The sequence below is a fragment of the Acanthisitta chloris genome, unplaced genomic scaffold (genome assembly GCF_000695815.1).
Source record: "Acanthisitta chloris isolate BGI_N310 unplaced genomic scaffold, ASM69581v1 scaffold4642, whole genome shotgun sequence".
Classification (NCBI taxonomy): domain Eukaryota; kingdom Metazoa; phylum Chordata; class Aves; order Passeriformes; family Acanthisittidae; genus Acanthisitta; species Acanthisitta chloris.
In genome coordinates this window covers 1-14,831 of record NW_008658653.1, presented here as the reverse complement: position 1 = coordinate 14,831, position 14,831 = coordinate 1, and the positions used below count along the sequence as shown (strand labels likewise).

General features: G+C 56.0%; 1 protein-coding gene across 1 annotated transcript; it reads left to right on the top strand.

The window, feature by feature from the left end:
- Positions 1-61: 61 nt before the first annotated feature.
- Positions 62-12,097, top strand: PTK2B (protein tyrosine kinase 2 beta; the record flags this gene model as incomplete). Its single annotated transcript, XM_009085168.1, has 24 exons — positions 62-202; positions 974-1,048; positions 1,163-1,264; positions 2,002-2,119; positions 2,376-2,415; positions 2,594-2,640; positions 2,923-2,976; positions 3,318-3,415; positions 3,500-3,584; positions 4,030-4,130; positions 4,274-4,389; positions 4,930-5,030; positions 5,132-5,221; positions 5,740-5,944; positions 6,390-6,498; positions 6,597-6,665; positions 7,579-7,704; positions 8,919-9,065; positions 9,654-9,689; positions 9,966-9,993; positions 10,296-10,342; positions 11,176-11,319; positions 11,727-11,807; positions 11,882-12,097. Coding segments are annotated over 24 exons (2,376 nt in total), but the record flags the coding sequence as incomplete, so codon positions are not given.
- Positions 12,098-14,831: the final 2,734 nt, after the last annotated feature.

Sequence of the window (14,831 nt, the reverse complement as noted above, 5' to 3'; positions counted from 1 at the left end):
CCCATCCCATCCCATCCCATCCCACCCGTATCCTGCCTGATCTGGTGTCCGTGTCCCCCAGCCGCGGCAGCTGCGGAAGATGATCCAGCAGACATTCCAGCAGTATGCCCTGCTGCGGGAGGAGGAATGTGTCCTCAAGTTCCTCCACACCTTGGACACCTTCGCACCCATCGATCAGGAGACCTTCCGATGCCAACTCGTTGTGCGTCATGGAATGGGATGGGCTGGGATCGGGTGGGGTGGGGTGCGAGGGGATGGAATGGGATGGGGGTGGAAGAGGATGAGGATGGGCATGGGGATGGGGATGGGATGGTGTGGGATGGGGATGAGATGGGGATGAGGATGGGATGGGGATGGGTGGAATGTTATGAGGATGGAGATTGGGTTGGGGATGGGGATGGGAATGGATATGGGTGGGATGTTACGGGGATGGAGATGGGATGGAGATGAGATGGGGATGGAGATGGGATGGGGTGGAGATGACATGGGATAGGATGGAGATGGAGATGGGGATGGGATGGGGATGAGATGGGATGGGATGGGGTTGAGATGGGAATGGAGTTAAGATGGGATGGAGATGAGATGGGATGGGGATGAGATGAGGATGGAGATGAGATGGAATGGAATTGAGATGGGGATGAGTGGGATGTTATGGGGATGATGATGAGATGGGCATGGGGATGGGATGGGGATGGGATTGGGGATTGGGATGAGGATGAGATGGGGATGGGGATGAGATGGGGATGGAGTTAAGATGGGATGGAGATGAGCTGGGATGGGATGGAGATGGGGATGGGGGGTGGGATGTTATGGGGATGGAGATGGGATGGAATGGGGATGGTATGGGATGGGAATGGGGATGGATCATCTCAACCCTCCCCGCTTTGAGGTGAACCTCTGGGGGCTGTTTCTGGGGGGGTTAAGGTTGGAACCAGGATCTAAACCTTCATCATCCTTCTCCTCCAACCCCCAGCAAGGATGGAACATCACCGTGGACCTGGTCATCAGCCCCAAGGGCATCCAACAGATGACAAGCAAAGAGGCCAAGGTTGGGGCACGTCTGGGGGTTGGGCAGGGGATTTAGGGGTCCTCAACCCAACTTGGGGGTCTCCAAGTCCAGCTAGGAGGTTCCCGCTCTCAGCTGGGACTCTGTCCCCCCCAGCCCACCTGCTTGGCCGAGTTCAAGAACATCACGTCCATCAAGTGCTCCAGCACGGAGGAGGGTTGGGCTGTGCTGCAGTTGGGGCTCACTGGGACACCCCAGGTGAGGAGCTCTGGGGAGAGTGGGGACACTGGGTGGGGTGGGAAGTCCTTCCAATGCCATGGGGTAGTGCCACATCCCTGTGGATTAGGTGGGGTTTCATGGATGGCTCCATGTCCGCCTTGGGGGAGATGTTCCTAGGGTTGTCCATCCCTGTGGTTCAGGTGGGACTTGGTGGGTGATTCCATCTCCATTCTTTTTTGAGATGTCCCCAAGGTTCGTCCTTCCCTGTGGATCAGGTGGGACTTGTTGGTTGGTTCCATCTCCACGTTGGGTGAGAGGGAAGTGTCCTCCAAAGTCCCCAGGATGGATCCATCCCTGTGGATCAGGTGGGATCTGGTGGATGGCTCCATCTCAAGCCATGGTTGAGGTGCCCCCAAGGTCCATCCATCCCTGTGGATCAGGTGGGACCTGGTGGATGGCTCCATCTCCACCTTGGATGAGAGGAAAGTTTCCCCACAAAGTCCTCAGGGTGGATCCATCCCTGTGGCTAACCAGAACTTGGTGGTTGGCTCCATCTCCACCCTAGCTGAGAGGGAAGTGTCCTCAGGGTCCATCCATACTTGGTGGCTTCTCCTGGCTCTCCCAGGAACGCTGATCCTGGAAGACCTGGGATTGCCTTCAGAGCATTGAGGTGGTCCCTGAGCTACCTCCAGCTGGGGAGAAGGTTGGACCTCCCATCCCATCACCCCCAGCCCATCTCCAGTCTCATCCATGTCCCAATCCTTGTGTCCCCGCAGTCCTTGGCCATCAAGACATCATCCCTGGCCGAGGCGGAGAACATGGCTGACCTCATCGATGGCTACTGCAGGCTCCAGGGTGGCTTGGACACCTCCCTCATCACCTTCCCCAGGAGAGGTGAGCACCCTTGTGGGGGTCCCACCTGGCAGTGTCTCCACTGTGTCCCCCCAAGCCTTCTCCAAGCTCTCCATGGGGCCACAGCATCTCTGGTGGCTTTGGGCTGACCCTAGTTGAGATGCACCAGAGTCACTTCTCATGTGGTGGAGGCACTTGGGACCTCCCAGGAGCTCCACCACGTGTGTAGTTGAGGTGTTGGTGGGTCACCAGCACCACCAGGCTCTGGTGGAGGTGGTGACTGTTGTCTTCTCCACAGAGAAGGAGAAGAGGATCAGCCTCCCACAGATCCCAACTCCGTGAGTAGCTCCTGGTCCTGGCATGGGATTGGGACCTACTTCCTGCCCATCCCAACGCCCTCCTGACCTTGTCAATCTACTCCTGCCCATCCCAAGGTCCTCCTGCCCAACCCAACCTCCTGCTCATCCCAACCTCCTCCCACCCCACCCCATGACCTCCATCTCCTCCCACCCACAGACACCTGGGGGAGAGACAGTCCACACTGTCCGACAGCATCAGTGTGGGTGAGTTTGGGTCTTCTTCTCCTCCCTTGGATCTTCTCCTCCCTTCCCATCACCCGTGGGGTGAAGGCATGGATGTGGGACACATTCCATGAGGGTTTTGGAGGGGTTGGACACCTCCAGGGCTTCTCCAGAGGGTTGAGATGCAACCAAGCAGCCCAAGAGAGGGTCAGGTTCGCATCCTGATGGCTGTGGTCCATGTGGTTGGATCTCTGGAGATGCTGGAAGACCTCCCAATGCCCATGGAGCTTCCTGAAGCTCTTTCTGCATCCCATTTTGCCCTAGATTCCGAGATCTATGCTGAAATCCTGGATGAGACCCCAAGACCAAGGTCTGGAGGTAGGTGCCACCACCCTGGGGACCCTCATACCCATCACCAAGGTGTCCAAATGTCCTCCTGCCCATCCCAACCACCTCCTGCCCATCCCAATGTCCTCTTGTCCATTCCAAGCTCCTCCTGCCCACCCCAGTGTCCTCCTGCCCATCCCAGCCTCCCATCCCATCCCAAGGTTCTCCTTCCCATCCCAATGTCCTCCTGCCTATCCCAAGCTCCTCCTGCCCATGCCAACCTCCTCCTGTCCATCCCAACCTCCTCCTGCCCATCCCAACCTCCTCCTGCCCATCCTAACCTCCTCCTGGCCTGACACATCCACCTCTTCCCTGTTTCCCTCTTCATGAAGTCCAACACTTCATGATCTCCCGGGAAGACATCGCTTTGGGCAGGATCCTTGGAGAAGGCTTCTTTGGAGAGGTCTACGAAGGGATCTACACCACCCCAGTGAGCTTCCTACCCTCTCCATGACCTGCACGGCCAGGAGGTGGATGTGAGGTGACATCTCCCTCCTCTTCCTTCTCCTGGCAGAATGGAGAACGGATCAACGTGGCTGTGAAGACCTGCAAGAAGGATTGTAGCCCTGAGAACAAGGACAAGTTCTTGAGTGAAGCAGGTGCACCATGAGGTCCTCCTGGCTCCTTCTGGGGGTGGACAGAGACCTCTCAGCCCTTCCAAGGGTCATCACAGGAGGCAGATTTGGGTGATCTGGAGGTCTTTGTGGTGGCACAACCTTCTTATGGTATCTCCTGGTGGCTCCCTGGGGACAGTTGGCCTTGGGAATGCAGGAGAGGAGGAGAAGGTGGTCCATGCCTTCATATCTAGGCTAGGTGGTCCAAAACACGTGGGTTTGGGGTGGGGAGAAACGTGGAATGCTTGGATGGGAGAAGAGGCACTACCAGGATGGAGAGCCCTAAAAAACAGGAGCTCCAACAGCTTTAGGGATGTCCTAGGCAGTTCCTCCTGCTCCATCTCCACCAACCACCTCAGGGCTGGGATTTGGTCTCCTGGAAGCGGGAGGTCCTCCCATTCCATGGTGTCTGACGTGATGTCCCCTCCAGTGCTGATGAAGAAGTTGGATCACCCCCACATTGTGAAGCTCATTGGCATTGCTGAAGAGGAACCCACCTGGATCATCATGGAGCTCTACCCCTATGGAGAGGTGAGACATGTGCCACCTCCAGAGGTCATCCCAAGGTCCTCCTGCCCACCCCAACATTCTCCTCCTGCCCACCCCAACGTCCTCCTGCCCATCCCAGCATTCTCCTCCTGCCCCTGATGCCGCTGTGGGTTGTCCCTCTGCAGCTGGGCCAGTACCTGGAGCAGAACAAGGTGTGCTTGGCCGTGACCACGCTCATCCTCTATGCTCTGCAGATCAGCAAGGCCATGGCCTACCTGGAGGCCATCAACTGTGTTCACAGGTGGGCAGGGGTGGCATGGAGCTCCTGGCATGGTGGGACAGATGGGACAAGGCAGGGAAGGTGGGAGGGATGGGCAGGTGGTTGTCCAGATGTGAGCTCTCCAGCCCTTCTCCATCCTTTCTCCATCCCTTCTCCATCCATCTCTCCTATCCGCCCAAGGTTCTCTCTCCTTGCAGCCAGGTGAGATGGTTGTCTAGGTGGGAGTCCTCCTTCTCCATCCCTTCTCCATCACTTCTCCATCCCATCTTCATCCCTTCTCCATCCTTTCCCCATCCCTTTTCCATCCCTTCTTTCTCCCCATTCAAGGTTATCTCTCCTTGCAGCCAGGTGAGATGGTTTTCTAGATGAGAGTTCTCTTTCTCCATCTCATCTCTAACACTTCTCCACCCCTTCTCTAACCCATCCCCTTCTCCATCCCATCTCTAATCATTTCTCCATCCCATCTCCATCTCTTCTCCATCTCTCCTTCATCCGTTTTTCCCTTCTCCACCCCTTCTCTCTCTGTTCTCTGTCCCCACCCAAGGCTGTGTGTCCTTGCAGGGATATAGCCGTGAGGAACATCCTGGTGGCCTCTCCCGAGTGCGTCAAGTTGGGAGACTTTGGCCTCTCCAGGTACATCGAGGACGAGGAATACTACAAAGGTAAAGAGCTGATGGACTTGGAGCTCCTTCCCACCTTGGATGGAGCAGGGATGGTGGGAAGAGACCCCCTGGGGCTCTCCCTGATCTCCTGTCTCATCCAGCATCCATCACTCGTCTCCCAATCAAGTGGATGTCACCTGAGTCCATCAACTTCCGGCGCTTCACCACAGCCAGTGACGTCTGGATGTTTGGTGAGGGGTGAGATGGGCATGGAGAAGACTTTCAGGCGTCCTCTGGCATTCCCAGGGAATAGTCCTGCTCCCTGTGTGGCTTATCCCAGCCTTGCCCCAGAGGAGCTTCCTCCATCCATCCTTCATGGGCTTGAGTTGCTTAATGGGCTCTACCAAGCTGGATGGGTCTGGTCATTAGGTGGGTCCTCCTCTTCCAGGGATTTTATGGGAGTTTTGGGATTCAGGAGGTCCAAGCACCCAAGCTGACCTGGTGTCACCACACAGCATGACACTGTCACCAGGTCCCCAGGACCGTGCTGAGGAGGTTGTCCCTCAGCTTTAGCATCTCTTGAGGTTCTCCTTGTTGCTCCTTGGGGCTCCTTCAGGCTCCCTGGAAGGATCTCACCCGAGATCAGGAGGTCCAAGCTGACCTGGTGTCACCACACAGCATGACACTGTCACCAGGTCCCCAAGACCATGCTGAGGAGGCTGTCCCTCAGCTTTAGCATTTCCTGATGTTCTCCTCATTGCCCCTGCAGCTGTTTGCATGTGGGAGATCCTGAGCTATGGCAAACAACCTTTCTTCTGGCTGGAGAACAAGGATGTGATTGGAGTGCTGGAGAGAGGTGATCGCCTGCCCAAGCCTGACCTGTGTCCTCCTGTCCTCTACACACTCATGACTCGCTGCTGGGACTATGACCCCAGTGAAAGGCCCAAGTTCAAGGACTTGGTGTGCAGCTTGAGGTGAGGAGCTTGGACCTTGAAGGACTTTGGATCTGGAGGTCTTCACTCTTGGAGTGTCCAGGGTGGGATGGAGAGTTGAGAAAGTGGGTAGAGGAGGAGAATGGACCCTGAAGGACTTTGGGTCTGCAGTTCTTCTGGACTCTTGGAGGGTCCAAGGTGGGATGGAGAGGTGGAAAGTGGGTGGAGGAGGAGCAGGGACCTGTGGAAGACGCTGGGTCTGGAGTTCTTCTGGCCAAGACTTTGAGGAGCCTTTGGGACCCTCTGAGAGCCTTTGGAGACCCTCTGAGAGCTTTTGGAGACCCACTGAGAGCCTTGGAGGTGGTGCTTGGGGTGAAATGAAATTCCTGGGAATGGGACTTGGGGGAGCTCAACCATCTCCAGATGGAGTATGAGCCCCATGACAATGTCCCTCCTGGGGGTTGTCAGCTCCTGTCTTGTCCCACAGTGACATCTACCTGATGGAGAAGGAGTTGGCCAAGGAGCAGGAGAGGAACAATCGTCATAGACCTCCCAAGATCATGGAGCCACCAACATTCCAGGAGCCACCTCCAAAGGTGAGGATGGAGCAGAACCCACACAGGGAGGTTCATGGCCTTGCTGTCACCTCCTGGTGGGACCTCCTGGGCTCACAGCCACCTCTCTCCTCCCACAGCCCAGCAGACCCATGTACAAACCTCCTGCATCCCAGAACAACCTCCTGGCTCCCAAGCTGCATTTCCAGGTGAGGTGGAAGGGCTGGAGCATCCCAGAGGGATGTGAGCAAAGGGGTTGATGCCACAAGGTCCTGCCCTAGGTGCTCCAGGTCACCACCAAGTGTCTCCTGCCACCTGGTCACTGCTCAGGGCTCTGCAGCTTGGCCAACCTCCATGCCTTGGCTAACCAAGGAGGAACCTCCCAACCCACCATGGCTATGAGTGCAGGAGCTTCTCCTAAGGTCTTTCCAAAGAGGAACTTCCTAACTCACCATGGCTATGAGTGCAGAAGCTTCTCCTAAGGTCCTAACTCCTGGGTTGGGTTCCAACCCCATGTTGAGGTCAAAGAAGCCCCAACCAAGGAGGAACCTCCCAACCCACCATGGCCATGAGTGCAGGAGTTTCTCCTAAGGTCCTTCCAAGGAGGAACCTCCCAACTCATGATGTCTACGAGTGCAGAAGCTTCTCCTAAGGTCCCAACCCCATGTTGAGGGTGAGGAAGCCCCGAACAAGGAGGAACCTCCCAATTCATTATGCCTATGAGTGCAGAAGCTTCTCCTAAGGTCCTTCCAAGGAGGAACCTCCCAGCCCATGATGTCTGTGAGTGCAGAAGCTTGTCCTAAGGTCCCAACACCATGTAGAGGCCAAGGAAGCCTCAGTCAAAGAAGGAACCTCCTAGCCCACCAGGTCTACAAGTGCAGGAGCTTCTCCTAAGGTCCCAAGCCCTGAGTTAGGTCCCAACCTCGTGTTGAGGGTGAGGAAACCCCAACCAAGGTGCAACCTCTCAACTCGTGACATCTCTGCTCAGCACCAGAAGCTTTTCCTAGTGCTCTCCTGGTGTTGTCTGTTCCGTCTGTCTACCTGTCTGTCTGCACTAACCTCCCTCCCTGCCTTGTCTTGTGCCTCTGGTGTCTTCCTGTCCCCACCCCACGTCCCCACCAGGTACCCGAGGGCCTCTGTGCCAGTTCTCCTTCGCTCGCCAGCCCTGTGGACTACCAGTGTCCAAGCAGCTCCATGCACACTCCTCCACCCAACCGCCACCACGGCTTCAAGCGCCACAGCATGAGGGTAAGACAGGGGTGGACCCTGCCCAGGCCATGGCCCAAGCCTGGAGAAGATCATCTTGGTCATGTTGAGGTCCTGGAGCGAGGGATGTTGTTGGTGTTTCATGTTCTGCTTCTGCTGCTGCTTCCAGCTCGGTGTTGCTCCTGTGTTGGAGGTTCAAATCCTGTTCCCTTGTGGGTGCTGGTGGTAGGATGGAGGCATCAAGGTCATGGAAGGGTCTGGGAGATCTTCAGGCTCTGGAGGGTCTCCAGGGTCCTGGATATATCCAGGTTTTGGGTTGTCCCCAGGCTCTGGGATGTCTCCAGGCTCCTGGATATCTCCAGACTTTGGGATATCTTCAGTCTCTGAGGTGTCTCCAGGCCCTGGGAGGTCTCCAGGGCGTGGGAGGTCTCCAGGGTGTGGGAGGTCTCCAGGCTTTGGGAGGTTTCCAGGCCCTGGGATATCTCCAGACTCCTGGTTATCTCCAGGCTCTGAGATATCCCCAAGCTATGATATATCTCCAGGCTTTGGGATGCCTCCAGGCTCTGAGGTGTCTCCAGGCCCTGGAAGGTTGCCAGACTCTGGGATATCTCTGGGCTCTAAGATGTCTCCAGACTTCTGGTTATCTCCAGGCTCCTGGATATCTCCAGGCTCTAAGATGTCTCCAGGCTCTGGGATATCTCCAGGCTCCAAGATGTCTCCAGACTTCTGGATATCTCCAGGCTCATGGATATCTCCAAGCTCTGGGATGTCTCCAGGCTCTGGGATATCTCCACCCTGCTCCATGCACGTCCATGAAGGACATTGGATAGGCAACTGGCATGGTGTCCCCATGAATGCTGAGGGGATGGGTGGCTGCTGCTCCTTGTGATTTTGGGTCATGTCCTCAGGCTTCGTGATGTCACCTGAGATGCCCTTGTTGGTTTGCAGCATGAGCTTGGTGATTGAACCCCCAAAACCAAGTGTTGAGGTGCTCCAACCTCTGGAGAGACATGGTGCCAAGGCTGTCTATGCCATGGGCTCTCCATGGTGCTGGAATGTGGTGGTGGGACATGTGGGGTCAACCAGAAGGTTCTTCTCCCTGCTGGAAACCAAATTGCTCCCCAAGTTCCAGGTGGGGGTTCATGGCTGGTGGGATCTGTGCATGGCTTGCATGGATGGAGCAGGGACGTGGTTCCTGGGCTGAGATCCATGGAGGTGCTGGATCCTTCCAAGTGACCATCAGCTCTGCACTCCAGGAGGAAGACTTCCTGCGTCCCAGCAGCAGGGAGGAGGCCCAGAAGCTCTTGGAGATGGAAAGGCTGAAGGTGGAGCAGGTGATGGTCAGGCAGCAGAAGGAGATGGTGGAGGATGACCAGTGGCTGCGGCAGGAGGTGAAGTCCCTGGTGAGTAACCTCTAGTTCCTGCAGCCTCGGGAATCAGGGAGTGGGTTGGGATGGAATGGACTTGAAGCTCCCCCAGTTCTACCCAGGGACACCTCCCACCAGCCCAGGTTGCTCCAAGCCCCATCCAACCTGGCCTGGAACACTCCCAGGGATGGAGCAGCCGCAGCTGCTCTGGGAATTCCATTCCAGCTCTTCACAGGGAAGAGGGTGATGGAAGCACCACTGGAGCCATTCATAGCTGGAAAATCCCATTTTCCATGGAGGAACATCTCCAGCAACCAAACGTCTTCCACCCCATTCTGCTCCACCCCCACATAAATCCCATGGAGCTGCTTCATTCCAAGATGAATCTCTGGGAATTTGATGCCATTTTTAGTACTTTTAATCACATCTTAATGAGTTTTTTTTTAACAAGGACTTTGATAGAGCAAATCTTAACTCCTCTGTGTCCCTTCTCCTCCCACATTCCCAAGCCTTGCTGAGTTCCCTTCCTGGGATATCCTATGGACTATTCCATAGGTCTCTCAAACATGAGGAAAACCCTGGTTTTCCCCCCTTTTTTTTCCCCATATTTCTCCTCCTTTGCAGGATCCAACAGTGTTCATGACCAGCAACATTCCTCTGGTGAGTGATGCCAAGTTGGGTTGGATTTGGGTTCATCCCTTGGTTTTTTGGGGGAATATCCAGAGATCCTCATTCTTTTTGGCTTGGATAGGTGATAAATATCCATATATTTGTCCTTTCCTTTGGGAAAATCCACCTGAAAATGGGAATCGGGGGGAAAAGTGGTGGTTGGAGTCCCACTAGAAGCTCCATGAGGGGATGGTGGTGCCTCCTCCCTCTTCCCTGCTCCCACCTGGGAATCTGAGCCCCTAATTCCATGTTTTTCCCTCTCCACAGCTGCTCCCAGAGAAGGAAACCGATTACAGTGAGTGCCCAGGGCTGTGCTGATCCAGGAGGAGCCTCAAGGCCATGTCATTCCAGACTTTGGGATGCTCCAGGAGTGAATTCCCAGACCACGAGGAGCACCTTTCCCTGCTCCAGTGGTGGAGCTTATCCCAGGCTTGGGAATCCAAGGGATTTGGACCCCATGGGGAGGTGGCAGTGGGATGGGGCAGGTGCCACAGGGTGGTGGGGACATGGTATGGGTTCTGGGGCTCTCCAGCGTTCCCAGGTGTCTGTGGGAGCAGCTGGAGTGACTCTCCTTCCTTTCCCTTGCTGCTGGTGTAGCACAGTTCACAGGGCCTCCACAGAAGCCTCCAAGACTTGGGGCACAGGTAAGACCTCCTTGGATTGGGTCACTTGGTCCTCCTCCACCTCCGCAGTCTCATTGCTCCTCCTTATCCCTCTGCATGCACAGGGTGGGACTTCTCCACCACCCAGAACCATCAGGGTCATGGGTGGGAGGTAATGAGTCTGACCAGGGGGCCCCAAATCACTCCAGACTGGTTTGGGCTGGAAGGACCTCAAAGCTCATCCAGTCCAATCTTGTTACCTGGGCAGGGACACCTCCCACCAGGTTGCTCCAAGCCCCATCCAACCTGGCCTGGAACACTCCAGGGATGGAGCAGCCATAGCTACTCTGGGCAACCTGTGCCAGTGCCTCACCATCCTCACAGACAAGAATTCCTTCCCAACATCCCATCTCTCCCTGCCCTCTGGCCATAGGAAGCCATTCCCTGTGTCCTGTCCCTCCATCCCTTGTCCCAAGTCCCTCTGCAGCTCTCTTGGAGCTCCTTGAGGCAATGGAAGGGGCTCTGAGATCTCCTTGGAGCTCAGTGTTTGGCTTGAAGTCCATGGATCTCATCCCACAGGGATTGTTGATGAGAAACCCAACCTGTAGCCATCCCTACCTCCATCTCCATGGAATCACAGAATTCCAGGATGGATTGGGTGGGAAGGGACTGTAAAGCTCACCCCATCCCATCCCAGCCATGGGCAGGGACACCTTTCACCAGCCCAGGTTGCTCCAAGCCCCATCCAGCCTGGCCTGGAACACTCCCAGGGATGAGGACACCACAACCTCTCTGGACAGCAAACGAGCTGTTGGCCTTTCCCCCTCTTTGTCCCAATGTGATCCATGTGTCCCATATGTCCTGTTCCCTGGCAGCCCATCCATCCATCCCCCACGGCCAACCTGGACCGCACCAATGACGTGGTGTACAGCAACGTGATGGACCTGGTGCGAGCAGTGCTGCAGCTGAAGAACGAGATCAGCCTCATCCCCCCCGAGGAGTACATCCTGGTGGTCAAGGTAGGGAGAGGACAGCTCCAGGGGTTCTGCTGGAGAGAGGGCAGGCAAGTTGGGAGTGAGAGTCCTGAGGGGCTCCCACCAAGGGTTCTCCTTGGGGAGGTGTAGTGTGTATAGGAGGAGCATGTCCAACGTTCCCGGCTCCTCCTTTTGGTCCTTGGGTCAATGGTGGGAGAGTCACCAACACACCCTGCTCCTCCATTAGGTCCTTGGGTCAATGGTGGAAGAGTTTGAAGCTCTTCCTTCTTTTTCATTGGGTCCTTGGGTCAATGGTGGGATGGTCTCCAGCACTACCTGCTCTTCATTGGCTCCTGGGGTCAACCAAGGGAGTGTCTCACCACACCCTTCCCTCATCACCAGCCTCTTCCCACCCACCCCTAGATCCACCTTCACCCTCCTTCTCCCTCCAGAACGTCGGCCTGTCCCTACGGAAGCTCATCGGGAGCGTCGATGAGATCCTGCCCAAGCTCCCTGCGGCCTCTCACGTGGAGGTAGGCACAGGGCAGAGGGTGGTCAGGGCTTGGTGTGGTGACCCTATCATTAACCCCTTATGTGTCATGGCCAGATTGAAGGCACCCAGAAGCTCCTCAACAAGGACTTGGCCAACTTGATCAGCAAGATGCGCCTGGCGCAGCAGAACGCCATCACCTCCTTAAGCGATGAGTTCAAGAGACAGATGTTGATGGCCTCCCACACCTTGGCCGTGGATGCCAAGAACCTCCTGGATGCTGTGGACCAAGCCAAGCTCCAGGCCAACCTGGTGAAGCTGTGCTTGGAGTGAGGGCAAGGAGAAGGGGTGGAGGAGCCACCTCTCTGTGGGCAGAACATCGAGGAGGAGTTGGCTTTTGTGTGTCTCCTGTGGCCTCCCTGTCCCCTTTCCTCCTCCTGCAGTGGCTTTAGCATCGTCTCGTTGCTCTTTGGGAGAGAGTGACTCATCCCTGGAAAGGGTTGGGAAGGACCTGTCCATCCCAGAAGAAGCTGAAGATCCCTCTGGCTTGGCATTTCCCCATTCCCCATCTACCAGCTCATCCGTGTCCATCCCTCAGCCCTCCAAGGATGGATGGATGGATGGATGGCCGCGGGCGGCATGTCGTGACAGGGACTTGGGAGCCAAGGGCATGGCATTGGGAGGGGAGGTGGCATCCACACAGGTGTCCCCAGTGGCCACCAGAGTGGTGGCCAAAGGGACTGGTTGGAGTTTCTTTGGACATTGTATAGAAGAGTTTATTTAATGATGGGAAGGAGCTGGAGGTGGTTCCAGCACTTGGTCCAGAGCCTGCAGGGCATGGGGAGGGGTGGCATCACCCTTGGGTGACACAAAGAAGGAGGACAATGCCCCTTCCAGTTGAGTTTTTCTCCATGTGACAACAGCAAACCAAGTCTCTGTTGGGTTTGTGCTCCCAGTTGGGCTTTCCCCCCCAGCATCTTCCCAAATGATGTTCATTCCAGCTGAGATAAACCATGCTCTGAGCCCTACTGTGCCTGTCCTTGCCTGTCACCTCCACACACACCCTGGGGACAACTCCTCCTGCTCTCCAGAACCTCCTCAGGAAGAGAAAAGGTTCTGAGATATCTCCCTGGACTAATGGAAGGTCTTCCTGACCTTGGCTGGAGGTGGGATGAGATGACTTTTGAGGTCTCTTCCAACGCAGTGTAGTTTATGAGGGATAACATAGTCATGGACATGGGATTCTCCCAAAGTTGGAGGTCTAGTGCCACACTGGGAGGTCACCCCAGAGCTTGTGGGACAAGGACAAGAAGGCAAGAAGGACATTGAGGGCCTGAAGCATGTCCAGAGAAGGGAGTGGAGGTGGGAAGGGGTTGGAGCAGCAGGAGCAGCTGAGGGAGCTGTGGGGACTCAGCCTGGAGAAAAGGAGGCTCAGGGGAACCTTCTGCTCTCTCCAACTCCTGACAGGAGGAAGGACACAGATGAGGTTCAGGCTCTGCTCCCAGAGGACAAGGGACAGGATGAGAGGAGGTTCAGGTTGGATATTGGGAATATTCCTCGGAAAGGGCTGTCCAGCCCTGGCACAGCTGGAGTCACCATCCCTGAGGGGATTTAAATCCATGTTGATGTGGCACATGAGGACATGGACAGTCGTGGCCTTGGCAGTGCTGTTGGACTTGATGGTCTCCAAGGGCTCTTCCAACCTCAAGGATTCCATGACTTTACCAGGCAGACACTGTCTGTCACCCTGAGGTGACGCAGCCTCACCCAAGCCACACATGACCCTCCCTGAAGATCTCTCTCCACCCATGAGCTCATGGCATGGACCAAGTTAGACACACACCTGATCCCTCCTGGCAGCTCCAGAGGCTTCTGGAATGGCTGGGACACCCCTGGGGTGTTCCTTGCCCTGCTGTGCCAGCCTTTATTCCTGAAAGGCCTCAGAGCACATCCAGCACAGGATCCCAGCAGGATCCTGGAGGGAAGATGTGGCAGGAGATACCCTGGTATCCCTCAGGGCATGGAAGGAGGAAGCAGATGCTCCTGGAAGTGATATGGAAGTTGGGAATGGAAATCTGGATTCCAGCAGCATCTGCAGGGGGTTTGGGATATGAGGTGGGATGGAGAGGAAGAATCGCTTGGGGTGGGCTCAGCAGCAAAGGTTCCTCCTACTCTAGCCAAAGCCACCAGCCTTGGAGCTGAAGCTCCTGGGACCCATGGGCACCACCTGGGTGGTTTTCCCCTTCCAGGCCACCCACATTCCCAGGTCGGCTTTTTCCATCTCCCTCACGAGCTCTGATGTGGGATGGGGTGGAAGCAACTGCTTGTTCTGGTGGGTCACAGAAGGTCTACACTGGGCAGAGCAGAGACCTCCAAGCCTTGTGGCTGAGCAAGGACCTCCTGGGATCATGGGATGGACCTGCCCATCCGAAGGGTTATCCCCTGCCCCACATCACCCATGGCCACACCACCACCCTGTGGTCACCACCATCCCAAGGTCTTCCTTCACACTTCACTCCCATCCCAGGTTCCTCCATGGTTCCAACCATGTCCCACCATGTCCTGGCCCAGCTCCTAGATCATCCCTGCCATGTAGGGTGGGAGGAAGAGCCCCACAGTGCCCAACAAGCAGACGATGATGAACACCCAGAGGAAGATGCGGTCGATGACCATGGCCACGTACTTCCAGTCTTCCTTCATCTGCCAAGTGGAGAGAGGCTGTGAGCATGGCCAGAAGGTCCATCCCACCCTCTACAAGGACCTCTTGGGGTTAGGAGACCACCCAGGGCTTCCTCTGCATCTTCTCAGTGCAAGGAGACACCTCATGTCTCCAGGAGGGTCCTATGAAAGCTTGGGCTGAGGGATGGACTTGTCCATGGAGGTTGCTTGGGAAGAGCTAGTCCCAACCAAGGGTTTCCAAAGCTACCTGAGAAGTTGGGGTGTAGCCTCTGGGTCACCTCTAGTTCCCAAGGAGTCTCCAACATCTCCACAGATGGGGAGGTAGTGGTGACACACATGACCAAGGCACATCTCTTCTCCAATGCCACCCCATCCCATCCCATCCCAT